This window comes from Tasmannia lanceolata, unplaced genomic scaffold (assembly GCF_043159265.1).
Source record: "Tasmannia lanceolata isolate RefF3 unplaced genomic scaffold, GAP_Taslan_0.1 ptg000037l, whole genome shotgun sequence".
Lineage (NCBI taxonomy): Eukaryota > Viridiplantae > Streptophyta > Magnoliopsida > Canellales > Winteraceae > Tasmannia > Tasmannia lanceolata.
In genome coordinates this window covers 21,510,616-21,524,660 of record NW_027518714.1, presented here as the reverse complement: position 1 = coordinate 21,524,660, position 14,045 = coordinate 21,510,616, and the positions used below count along the sequence as shown (strand labels likewise).

Genomic DNA, 14,045 nt, shown 5'->3' with positions numbered 1-14,045 from the left:
CCCATTCCTCTAATTAATGCTCAATGATTTCCACTATCAACTAATCAAGACCTCTCATCAAGTATATGCTCATGATACTCATTAACAACCTTAATTGCCTCTCTTTTTTATTATTATCTTCTCATGTCCATTCAAATCCATCCATCTCAACCTAGGCATATAATCGAAACACAAAAAAAAACATAAAGAAGAGTAAACACATTAAAGGGCGCCTCAACATATTCTTCTTCTTCAGCCCCTGGGCATCCATTTCTACCCCCTTCACCAAAGAGCCTCTTGTTAAACATCATCTTCCTAATCGCATTCCCACTATATTGCCTAACCATAGCCCTTACATTTTATAATTGCACCAGCCTTGGTATGACGACATTGGTTATAAATGTACCAGGCATCCACACACAATTCCATCATGAAAATCAATCATTCTTACATGGTAAGTGATTTCATGCAACTAAATTGGCTGAACAAGAAAAGCATCATCAAATCAATTAGCCATCTTAAGATTACTACTCATGGATTATCCAGGCGACAACAAGGCATGAAAATCAATCTACAAACATTTGAATATTAGGCAATCAATTTAGGGGAACAACAAATCAATTCGTAAGTCAATACACTACCAATTTCATTTATGCTAACCAAGTATCAAAATAGGAGTCAACTTGTAAGAAATAAGAAACCCTAACTACATTTGAAAATTGAATGCATTCCAACTAAAACAAATCATGATTCAATCAACTTTTAGTCTCAAGATATCTAAATTTAAATCAGAGCTTCAATTAAAACTACTAATTATGATGATAACCTGAAATTCAAGGCTTAGACAAATTGTAATGAAATCAAATCATTTAATCACCACCATTCAAATAACAGCATTAAAACCGGGATCAAAAATTAGTCTCAACTCTTAGCATTAGAAATGAATAGGAGTATTACCTGTGTAACTGATGAAAAGAAGATTCAAAGATGTGAACTGATTTCTCACTGCTATTTGCAACAATCGGATCCAGCTAGGTGTGGCCGGAGATGATGACCGGTAAAAATGGAATTTTGCCAGAACAATCGGATTCCGGTGATGAGGTCGAAACAGACGGCGGTCAAGGAGAAAATGCGATCGGATCTAATACTTAGCTAGGTGAAAAGAAAAATGTTTGGATCTAGGATTTTAATGGAGTAGGGTTTGAAGGCTAACAAAAGAGATTTGAGATCTCAAATGAGGACAAAGGAAAGCAAGCAAAGTGACTAGGAAGTGACTAGGAAGAGGATTCGGCCGGAATCAATGGTGTCGGCTGGAGAATGGGTTTTGACCGTGGATCTCTCTAAAATGATGATAGGAAATGAGAAAAAGGAAGGAGATGAAGATGATGACCGGCAAGAGGAAATGTGCGGTTGGATTCCGAGACAATCGCCGGATTCCGGGAAGAAGCCCGTTGGAGAAGATGACCAGCCGGATCTGTGTGTGTGTGTAAATGAAATGAGAGCCTCCCCTTTTTTCAGCCCTTAATCTCCTTTTATAGATGAGAAGATGCATGCTAATGTTAGCACATCCAAGTTTTGATAATTACACCCTCATTTGTCCTTTCTTTCTTTAGTTGTGTAAACACAATAATTGGTATTAGCACCTCTACTTTGGTATCTTCTTTAGTTGTGTAAACACAATAATTGGTATTAGCACCTCTACTTTGGTATCTTCTACCCTCTGATTTTTTTCAACGAGAAAGAGAGAGAGAGAGAGAGAGAGAGAGAGAGAGAGAGAGCCCCTCAGATCCCCAATTTAAAGGCTTTAAATAATGAAGAGATAAATTCACACCCTCTCCTTTCAATGAACAACCCCTCTTTAATACTTGCTCTTTATCTTGGTTGAGTGGGAGGTGGTCTTGGTAAGAAAAAGTCCTTCCAGGGCAACCCTCTCAAAAACAATTCATCTCCCTTTTACTTCTTTTGATTTAGGGAAAATAATAAAAAAATGATATATTCTACCCCTTCTTCTTCCTGGACAGCCACCCTAGTGTATGAATGACTAATCTTTTGCACAAGGGAGGGCGGCCAGGTAAAACAAACCCAAAGGAAAATGATATATTTGACCCCCCTGTTATCTCACCTGGACAGCCCTTTCATAGTGTATTTATGGCTACTCCTTTGCAAAGCAGGGCTGTTTAGGTTAGAAAAGGGAAATGATATATTTTCGCCCCATTTTTGCCTAGGATAGCCCCCATGTAGAATATCTTGTCCTTTTTCATTGCTAAGGGGGTGTCTGGGTAGAAGATGGGACAAATACTCTTCCTTTTTGAAATGCTAATAGCCCCACCATGTTTTGATAAGTGCACCAACTCACCCATCTTTTCATCTCTTTAAGCTTGAAAGGGTACTTTGAGAACAAAATAATCTTTTAATGACTCCTAAAGCAAACCAATAGGCAGGATGGGTTAAAGAAATTATTGAAACAAGATTGTATGGGTAAGCCACGGAGTTTGGGGACCTCAATAGGGGAGTGCCAATACCAATGCTCAGGGGTGTTTTTGTATTTTTATTTTTATTTTTTGTAAAAATGAAAGAGAAGATTGGGGCAAAATAAATGAAGGGACCTAACGGGCTCAGGGGAATCATTCGGGTTTCAAAAGACGTCAAAATGATCTGCAAATGGGTAATTGTCAGATTTTTCAAGCTCTTTCGTATTTAAGGCTCGGCTTTTTGGAAATTTCGGAACTCGGCTTCGGACACTTTGGGAATCGGTTTCAGGCACTTGAAACTTGACTTTAGGGAATTCTGAATTCGATTTCGCAGCTCGATTTCGGGAACTTTATATTATTTCAGGATTTTAGGGTCCGGTCAAAATGGGGTGTCTACAATTTCGCTTTCCTTTCTTTGCAATTTGATGACATTTAAGCCATGAATGAGTGACAATAATAGCTCAAGCCTTCTCTGCCTCTTTTAAGGTTACTAAAAAAATTGAGTGTAAAGTAAATTCCATTCTTCTTTCTTTATTCTTCCTCACAAAACATAGAGAACATGGATCTACACTGATCTGTGATCACTACACTTAGATCTATGATAAAAGGAATCGTATCTAACAATTTCTGAAGTAAATAAAGCTAGTTTTTTTTTTTGAATTTCTAAGCTAAGGTTAAAAGTTCTTGGATCTAGGGTTTGAAAGAAAGCTAGGGTTCGAAATAGAACGGATCTAACTAGAAAATATTGAAGGAACGCAAGTATTGAGTATAGGTTGAGATGACATATCACTCGCCGGAGATCCGGTACTCTTGCCGGAGAAGATAAAGGAATAGGGGAAAAAGCTAGGGTTTTGATTTTTCTCTTAGTTTCTCTCTCTCAAACGAGAATAGCAAGAATTCCCTTTACATGAGGCCCTCGCCCCAACTTATAGATCTTTGCAAGAATTTTTTATCCCCTTGAATTACTTTGGACACTTCCCTGCTATTTGTTTTGAGATTGTTTTGTTATATAGATGGGTGGTCTGCAAGAAAATGACTAATGAAAAATTAAGAAGATACATTCCAGCCCTTTCAATTGTCTAAGGACAACCCTCCACCACTAATTACTCTAATTAGTCACCCCCCTAAACCGGATAAACCACTCCCCTCTTTTACATTATACTACACTATACTACGAACTACACTCATCTTATTAGGCAAACTTTGATGGATTTTGACGAAATTTTAAAGGGACCTACTTGGGATCCTAATCTACCCTAGGGCAAAGATGGGGACTCTAATTCACCTATTTAAAAGGTTTTTTATTCAAACAAGGTGCATAAGGGTTCGGTCAAAATGGGGTGTATATAGTCGCCTTCGGACACAATGTCGCCTCGAATACAATGTTGCCTCGAATATAAAGTCGCCTCGATTTTTAATTTATGTCTTGTTGCTGAAGGCAATTCTAGCACCCCTTGACAGATTCGATGGAGTTTTAATGGTCCAAAATTTCCTACCCTTGAGGTATCTTGCTTCAAACCATTGGGCCCATAAGGAATTTCTCCCACTAATCAGATTCCATAGTTGTTTGAATTCACTAGCTTTGCTGACATCTCTGAGCTTCCTTATGCCCAGCCCCCCTTCATGCCTTGGCCTTGTGATAATGTCCCAACTGATAGGATGGAAGATTGTTGAAGAGAAGTCCCAGCCCATATGAAACACCATATATAAACCTCTATGGAGATTATTTTTTGGGAAATGCTTATTTACAATGGGGCTCAACAAATGAACGGACATCATATAACACGTCTACATATCGAGGGTTACAGATCGGAGGGATACATAGGATCATCCTTTAAATCACCCTATAATGACATTTATGCATGGTTTCATCTGTAAACAAATCGAAGGGCTATGTATCATCCTATGGAGATGAGTTTTAGGGCACAACCAATTTACGTTGCGGCCTAACGAATGAATGGTTCGGATCTCCAAACAAAGTGGACCCCACCAACTAAATGGTTTAGATCTTTGAACAATGTGGGCCCCACTTTATTTAAAAAAAATGCATGCACACCTACGTATAAACCTCACATAACACGTATTTATTTGAAACTTTATCGGGGTCCACCTTTTTCAATGATCCAAAACGTTAATTTGTTGAGTCCCAACGCAAATAAGCATCTCCCCACAAATAATCTCCATTGGATGGTCCTAACTCTTCGATCAGTAGAGGTTTAAATATGTTGTTGTCCATATATGGATCAAAGGATTAGGATCATCCTATGGAGAAGATTTTATGGGCAAGCCTATTTATGTTGAAGCTAGCAAATGAACGGTTTGTATCTTTTAACAAAGTGGCGCAAAGTGTATTTTTTAATAGTTAAACTTTATATGGTGTTGTACATGTGTATGCATTTTTATTTTAAAAAAATACAACGAGGACTACCTTCAAAGATTTAAACCATATTCAATTGTTTGGCCCTACTAAGAGTGTGGAGAGAGAGGGGGAGAGAGAGGTGATGTTGGCGCCACCAAGAGTGAGAGTGTGAGAGGGAGGAGAGGGAGGGAGAGAGACGAGAGAGTGTGTCATATTCATGGTTTTAAATTTCGAATTTCGGATTTCGGTGGAGACCGACACCGAAATCAATAATACCTGAAATGGTATTTTATTTCGTTCGAAATTTCTGAATTTTGGTCGAAATTTCGTTTTTCCCCGAAATTTCACCCAGAAACCTGTTGTTTTTTAATTACAATAATATTTTACTAAAATTTAGGCCAAAATTTTATATTGCATAAATTTTTTTTTTCCGGTTTCGCCGGATTTTGGCCGAAATTTCAAAATTTCAGTCTAAATTTCGATTTCAGCAAGTTCGAAACCGGTACCGTAACCGAAATTTAAAAACATGGTCATATTACCCGGTTGAAGGAGAGTAACCATCAGCCCTTGACTCTTTTCTTTAAATGCGAGGTATTTTAGAGGGGAGAATTTATCATGACATTTTCAAAACATATGATATCTGTAGCAGCCGTGCAGGCATTTGACCATTGATGATGAATTTGTTCCCAGTCAAAGATCTTAGTTGGCTTTTCAAGAGCGTTTTCACGAACGGAATTATAAAATTATATAGTAGCATTCGATTAGTCCAGAAAATGAAATCGCTTTTCAAAACAATCATATCCAAGTAGACCATTTTCCATCACACCATATTGGTCATGTGGATCTGCGACATTGGCAGAATATTGTACATGTCATTTTTCCCTAAATATACTATCCTGGTTTTCTTTGTTATTTTTTATGAGTATTAAATAGCGATAAATGGTCATGTACCTCATTTTCTGGTTTTCTCCAATATCTCAACTTACGGCCGCCAAGTTCGTTAAACAAGTATAATAATATCTCATGTTAATAATTAGCCAGGTATGTATATAGGTGGAATTTCTGTAATCCAAATTAGGAATGTTACTTGTGTCTATTTGTCTTATATGTAGAAATGTGAAAATAATTGAAATAAGGCAAACTAGCATACTTGAAAAGCTGGTTTCACCTTCGTCGCCCGAAAATCAGGCTAAAGTGATTGGTGGGTTCAACTCAAACCGCTTCAGATTCAAAATCCAAAACAAACCGGGCTTAATTTTGGGACCAATAATCAATTTTGAGCTAAAATCAATTCTCAAAATTCAAAATAAACATAGCCTTAACGTGAAGGGCTAAGAAACAACCTCTAATTGCCTAAAGTTGTAGGTGATAATAGCAGGCCCAACATTATACTAAATTAGGTACATTTTATTATGGAACCTGTTCCCGGCCAATTGCCATATGTGGGGACAGACGAGGCCATCCCCGAGGTAAAAACTAAAAAGATAATTTTCTTAGTACAAACAACTTTGGGTGGAAATGGCTACAAAATGGGTGGAAATGTCATCCACATGTGTGTGTCTAGAAATAACAGTAGACAATTCAGTTATGTAAATTCATTTTTTTTATAGGCAAGGTAGGATTAGGCGGACCCCGACCAGAGTATATTAAAAGTAAACAAGATTACAAACGGTAAAAGCAAGTTCCAATCAAATCTTGCTGGATGAGCTCAATTAGATCAGAGGGAATGGACATAGACTCTATGTCCATCCCTTTACAAGGACAACCAAATTTCAAAAGAAAATCAGCCGGTTGGTTCGCCTCCCTCCATACATGGGACAATTTCCAATTTTCTAGATACGAGAGAGCCTTGGTAATTTTGTTAAGGGTTGCTTTGGCTCTCCAAGGGCAATCCACCTCTCTGTTGATAACCTTGACTGCCACCATTGAATCTGATTCAATCCACGCATCTTTAAATACTCTAGTTCTAGCCAGATCCAACCCATACAATATTGCATCCATCTCAAGAATGTGGATTGGTTTGGGCTCCATGTTTATAGAGAAAAAACCAACTAGAGTTCCCAGAAGTTTCTAAGAAGACCTCCCACACCAGCCTCGTCAACAGAATTGGATGCATCCACATTTAACTTAATCATATTCTCATCAGGTTTCACCCAACTACATTCTTTGATCAAATGCTCAACAGGGGAGAAGGGGCATCTGAAGGCCTTTGCAAAGTATAAGCTGCTGGCTGAGGGTTCATACGGAATCTTTAGGAAGAGCATTCTTTCTCTGATGATGCTACTGATTTTCTTGAGGATGGATTGTTTGTGAGTATGGGGATCTCCATGAAGTCTTGCATTTCGTTCTCTTCAGATGGAATAAATTGTTGCACCGAAAGCGATTCGCATGGCACTAGGACATTGCCCCTTTTTCCCTGAAGTGAGATCGAATCCATTCCTCCTCTTTAAGGACAAAATTTTTAAGGTTTCTGCGACAGTTAACCTGCCGCAATATTGATCTCCAAATCTAGCTTGAGTAGCCACATCTGAAAAACAGATGGTCTACACTTTCTCTATCAGAGCCACATCGGAGGCAGGAAGTGTCCCTAGACATTCCTAAGAATAACATTTTGTCCATGGTTGCTAGCCGATTGTGTAATGCCTGCCAAGTCGTAAATCTATGCTTGGGGATATGGCCTTTTCACCAAACAGTGGAGGCCCAATTGACCTTTTGATGTTCCTTGCGGGAGGAATTCCAAGCCGATTTAAATGTCAATCTACCACTGGCTTCAGGTTTCCAAACAGGGTAAATCTGGTTACATCAATCATAGCAGACTCCAACAGATCCTTGAGTTCAGCACGTTCTGATCTCCTGGAATTGTCCTACCCAGATCCCTCCTCTAGGATATGTTTAAGGGTAGTATTGCAAGGAATAGAGATGATACAATCTTCCACAAATACTTTGTTTCTCAGAATTCCCATCGGATGCCAAGGTTGATCCCAAAAGTCAACTCCTTCACCATTACCCAGAGTAGCAGATATTTGTACTTGCTTCTTTCCTGATTTGGAAAGTACCCCTCGCTCCCCAATATACATTATAAGGAGTCTTCACTGCCCAAAGTTCTTTCTTTTAACATATTTCTTTTGAAACCACTTTGTCCAAGGAGACTCCTTACAATTTATGACCCTCCATAAGCTCTTAATAGTAAGAGCTTTGTTGATGTCCCGAATGCTTCGAATCCCCATTCCCCCCTCCTCCTTTGGAGTACAAATTTGCTCCCAGCTGATGGGGTGGTAAGTTCTTTCCAGAGATGACCCGGCCCACACAAAGTTACGGAAGATTCTATCAACGTCGTTTAGAATAACCACCAGAATACTAAAGGCCATAAACCAGTAAATGTTGAAAGCATTTAGAACTGTCTTTACTAGTTCTACTCTGCCTGCTCTAGATAGAACTCTGTTTGCCCAGGACGCTATTTTCCCTCTGATCTTAGAGATGAGGGGGATGCAATCTCCTCTGGTAATTCTTGTAGAGGAGAGAGGAAGTCCCAGGTATTTCATCGGAAGCTTCCCTTCCTCCATTTGCAAAATACGACAGATGGAATTTTTTGTTCTTTGGTGGCATCCAGCAAATAAAATTTCAGATTTTCTCACATTAGCCTCTAAACCCGTACAAGCTTTGAATCTATTGAGGCACTGATTATCGTGTTGGCTTTTTTAACAGAAGCATCTACAAACAGCATGACATCGTCAGCGTAAAACAGATGAGAGATGGAGAGATTACCCTTAGTGAATGGGGTTGTGAGACGACCCTTTTGCACCTCTTCTTCCAGAATCATTGAGAGAATTTCCATGATAAAGCAGATCAGGAGGGGAGAGAAAGGATCTCCTTGTCTGATGCCGTTGGTTTCCTTAAAGTAACCATGGGGGCACCCATTAATCATTACTGAATATGAGGGAGTGGTAATACATTGCTTTATCCACTCTCACCATTTGGCCTTGAAACCCATCTTGGACATGAAAGCAAGGATAGCCTCATGAGCCACATTATGATAAGCCTTCCTTAAATTGATTTTGAGGCAAATAGTGGGCTTCGCATTCTTCCTATGGAAGTTATGGATCAAATCCTGAGTCAGCAAGAAGTTATCTTAAATGGATCTGCGTTTAACAAAGGCAAATTGGAAGGGACCAATGATCTTATCCATCACTTTTCGAAGAATTCATTTTTCTTCACTGACCTACAAATACAAAGTTAAGGGCAAAAAAACAAATGAACAAAAATTAAGAAAAAACTAACAAGAGTTTCCTTATTTGATATTAGAGAAAACGGTTCCTACACATGTGTAGAGAGTTCTCTACACACTAGCTTAAAATACAGTGGGGGCCCACATTGTTTGGGTGATCCAAGCCATCCATTTTAAAGGCCCTCACATAGATAGGGTGTCTACAAAAAATCAAATCCATAGGATCATCCCAACCCTACGATTTGTGGAGGTAAAATGGATGTCTTTAAACCTTCACAAATTAGTCCATTTTTTGCCTCCACGGTTCGAATGGTTAGGATGATCCTATGGATCTGATTTTTTATGGACACCCTATCTATGTGAGGGCCTTAAAAATGAATGGTTTAGATCACTCAAATAATGTGGCCCCCACTGTATTTTAAGCTAGTGTGTAGATAACTTATCTACACATATGTGTAGGAACCGTTTTCTCTTGATATTATTTCAGTTTTGTCATAGAGATGAAGGGGGATATGATTGAATTTAACCTGGATGGAACCCTTATGATAATATTTAGTATTCACATTGTAAGATATATGGGGAACAAAAAGAGTAACAAAAATAATATAAAAGGGTTAAAAATAATTCAATGAACTTGAATGCTAGAAAAATCACCTTAATCTCTTTAGTAAAGCTTTCCTAATATCATCCTTTTGTTTGAACTATGCTATCTTCCTCTACAATGACATGTATTTATAAGAAATTCATGAAATCTAACTATCGTTTATCCAATATTTGATCATGTTATCTTGCTTTTATTCTGTTACCGTTATGTTCATGTGAAATTGCTTCAATGGGCTGCATTTCCTCTCGAGTTCATGCATTTCTCATTATATTCTCAGTATTAATTAATGTGATGAAGGCGTGAAGAGAAGGTCGTTTGGCTTTCTAGGTAATCATAAAAGACACTAGGTTTATTCGGCTGTGGATTGTCCAGCGAAGATACACACGATTTGTGTGTAAATTGTTGTGGAAGTAGCCGTACCTTTTGGGTGGTTCACTGCCCCATCTTGTCTTTAGAGAAAGTAGTTTGGTCATTTGTAGCATCGTCTTCATTTCCAAGGGTCCATTTTGAAAGCATTTTCCTTATCTAAGGGGTCTTATGGGTTTCATTTCATGTCTATTGTTTAGGCGTTGATTGGAAGTGGGAGAAGGAACCCAATGAACTATGTTTTCATTTATAGGGTTTTAAGCCTTCCACTCTCACTAGCTTTAGAGAGACAAGAGGGAAGGTCAGAGTATAAGAGTTAGAAAATCAGAGAAGAGGAAGGGGAAAAAAAGATAGGAGGGAAAGGTATTTTGGAAAGGTCTTCTTTCCAAACAAGAAATTTTCCTTTTCATACTCATTAGTGAGGAAAGTCAAACAATGATATATGGCTTGCATTTGGAATAATAAGGATGCATTATAGAACAACTCCAAGATGTGATGCATTTTAAGAGATATTTCCCACGATCTACTTGAGCTGTTATACAATGCCATTGTTCAATTTTCCTCCATGGTAGAGGTTTCTATAATGTGTAGTCCCTCTACCGACCCGAGGGTCAGGATAAATATTATTTACGTTGTGGCCCAATAAATGAACAGTTTGGACTGTACTTTGATGAGGGTCCTCTGCACTTTTGGAAAAATACTCGACTTCACACACATTATATAAAAGGAAGTGACATATCCATCCCTTTTGATTACTTGGGACAGCTAGGGCCAGTGTACTTGGCAATCAGCCCATTGAATCCTTCTGACGTGAAGTACATAAGCCCCTCTGCAGTCATTGATACACTGTTGCTGGGTGTCCCAAGTAATCAAAAGTGGCGGATATATCACTTCCCTATATAAAATATACATATTGTCGATACTAGACTTCAATACAGACTAAACTGAAGAGACTCCTTGCAGAAACCCATCCTCAAGGATGCCCCAACTCCCAAGTGGATCCAAGTCATCAGACAATATATAGAAACCCATCCTCAAGGACGCCCCAACTCCCAAGTAGATCCAAGTCATCAAATAGTATTTGTAATGGCACTGAAAATTGCTAAATTAATGACATTCAAATGTTAAACATGTTAAATTGAAGAAATGGGTCGTCGTTGCAACTGATTTTTGCAAGGGCCCTCTTGTAGATCAAGTGGGCCATAGCAACGTTGGGCCACATTAAAACAATTAATGGGCTAGAAAATCCACAAGGGAAATGATATTTTCCCCCTCCGAAGGATAAAATCCCCTCCTTTAACATTATTTGTTAAGTTTTAAAGGCAAAGAAAAATGTTAAAGGGGGTGAATTCATCCTCAAGCAGCGAACCCTTCTCACATAAATCGTTAAAAAGGTGGTTTTATCCGTTTAGGGGGACGGGGGATATCATTTCCCAATCCACAATTGTGTGATCTCATTTAATTGGATGGTTGTTCACTTTTATTTTGAACCTTTTTAAAACCCTCTATTTTGGGGGATGTTAACTGGATTATTAAGATCATTTGACTATTTGAGCATCGTGATTTTGAGTTATGGCCCGTCCTCATGTGGGCCATACATTGTGACACCGTCCACGTCATTCAAATCCAAAAGCTTGGCTTGATCGAGTTCGAGGGCAGGCGTTTGCGGTTAGTCGTATCGCTTTGCCTCAACGGCCTATGATTCAAATAATTTCCCAGATTAAAAGTGCTCTCCGAACGGTGCTCGAAAGTCAACTATTCCCAATCCCTTCCTCCATCAAGGCTTTTGGCTCGCAATAAAGCTAGGGTCCTGATCGAGCAACTAGGGACTCCCTCCTCATTCAAATTCAAAATAGGGAGTCTTCTGTAGTTTAAAATCTCAAAGCTGAAATCCAAGCAGTCAGTATTCCATATGGGAAGTTTCAAATATATCCAAAACGTTTCATTACCCTCGAGAGCCCGCATGGTTTGCAATGGTGCAGGGATATATTCGTCATTCTATTATAGTACAGTGGTATACTGTCAAAAAGTGTAGGGACTCCCTCGTCATTCATCTCCAAAAGAGGGAGTCTTTTGTAACTCAAAGCGGAAATCCAGCCAGTGGGTTCGCCATATTCGAAATTCCAAATCTATCCAAGCCGATTGATACATACCTATTCTGCCATTCAAAACCCCAGAGCCCCTATTGCTTGCAATTCCTAGGAGGGATATCTTCGTCATTCTATTTATAGTGGAGTCGTATTTCTGTAAATTTACTAATTTCGGCTCCTCCAGCTTTAAATGCGGTTGCCGAGACGACCAACGGTGAACGAAGAGGCGTTGAGAGCCCAAAACAGAGAAGAAGGAAAAAAACAAATCCCTCGAACGATTCTTACTCAGTCTGATCCATGTTTCTAAAAACCTAGGGTTAGGGATTCTTCTCCCAGTCCCTCTCTATCTGTTCATAATTTCCGATTTAGCTATGGAGAATGCCGATTAGGGCACGTTAAATCTATTCACGAAGCTCGATCTGAAAGAGATTCGTGAGATGTTCCGATTCGAAGAAGAGAATAAGTTGTGAAAACGACTCCTGATCCTCGCCCTTTGATTCTTCTCCGGTTCCCAAAATCCATGGCCGAAGCTCTGTCGATAATTTCGGCAGCTGTTCTTCGTAATCTCGCTGACAAGCTCTAAGAGAAGCGGAAGAATGCCGCCCTAGAGGTATGCACCTATCCTTATCTAGGGTTTGAAATGGCTCAGGGCGTTTAAATTGGCCATTTTCCGCCCTAGGGGTATGCACCTATCTTAATCTAGGGTTTGAAATGGCTTAGGTTGTTCAAATTGGCCATTTTCTGCCCTAGAGGTATGCACCTATCTTTATATAGGGTTTGAAATGGCTTAGAGCGTTCAAATTGGCCATTTTCTGCCCTAGAGTTGTGCTCCTATCTTCATCTAGGCTTTGAAATGGCTTAGAGCGTTCAAATTGGCCTTTTTCTGCCCTAGAGGTATGCTCCTATCCTTAATCTAGGGTCTGAAATGGCTTAGGGCGTTCAAATTGGCCATTTTCTGCCCTAGAGGTATGCTCCTATCTTCATCTAGGGTCTGAAATGGCTTAGGGCGTTCAAAATGGCCATTTTCTGCCCTAGAGGTATGCGCCTATCTTTATCTGGGGTTTTAAATGGATTTAGGGCGTTCAAGTTGGCCTCAATCAACTTTTGAATTTGTTTTGTTATTTTGTAATGCAGCTTGCGGCAGCAGGAGATCATGACAAGATAACAGCGGTGATCAATCTCTTAACTACAGAGTTCACATACTCCCCCCTCGAGTGAATCATCGGAAGGTTTGCATTTCTTTTAGATTTCTCTCTCATCTTTTTACAATATATTAATTATTTGTTTTTGCTCGAGGCAGAGAAATTTACCACTTGAATGTTAATTTATTAATGAAAGTGTTTTCTGTTTATTATTTTTTGGTAGGGTGGTTTGATAGGGCTTGCTGCAGCAATGGTTGGTTTGACATCAGGAGCTGCTCAGCATCTTGAGGTAAGGAATTTGAGAAATGAATTATGTTTTTTAGTTTTCCACTTTTTAGTTTTTATTTGCCCTTAGTTTCGTAACTTAGAATTTAATGTAACACAGCTAAGTATCGCTGAAGATTCATTAGTTTCGCAACTTAGAATTTAACGTAACACAGCTAAGTATTGCTGAAGATCCATTAGTTTCGCAACTTAGAATGGCCCACGATCAAATTAGTACTTTTGACTCCATGGGATCTATGGGTTGCGTGCTGAAACCAGCTTTCTAGCAATCCCGTACTTTTCTTGGTCTGTAAAGTTCTACTAGCTAACACCATTCAAAAAGAAAAAAGTTCCACTCTCTAACTTCTAACTATGATGAATGTGCAGCTACTCTTGGTTCTTGGATGCTATAAATCGAGCCCATATCAGCTCATTGACGTTTTTCCAAATTTAAAACTAGAAGCATGTCATGTTGCTGAACTCTTTAGCCTTGTATTCTTAGCTACTCTTGGCTCAATATTATATTCTTTAACCCTAAAATCATC

The 14,045-nt window shown here is 39.0% G+C and overlaps 1 protein-coding gene across 1 annotated transcript in view; it reads left to right on the top strand.

Annotated features, from left to right (window-relative positions):
- LOC143861314 (protein VAC14 homolog) overlaps positions 1-14,045 on the top strand; it is a 110,032-nt gene that overhangs the window by 12,219 nt on the left and 83,768 nt on the right. The window contains exons 3-4 of the mRNA XM_077372251.1: positions 13,229-13,264; positions 13,460-13,525. Coding sequence (XP_077228366.1) covers positions 13,229-13,264; positions 13,460-13,525 — 102 coding nt within the window. The remainder of the gene's footprint in view (positions 1-13,228; positions 13,265-13,459; positions 13,526-14,045) is intronic.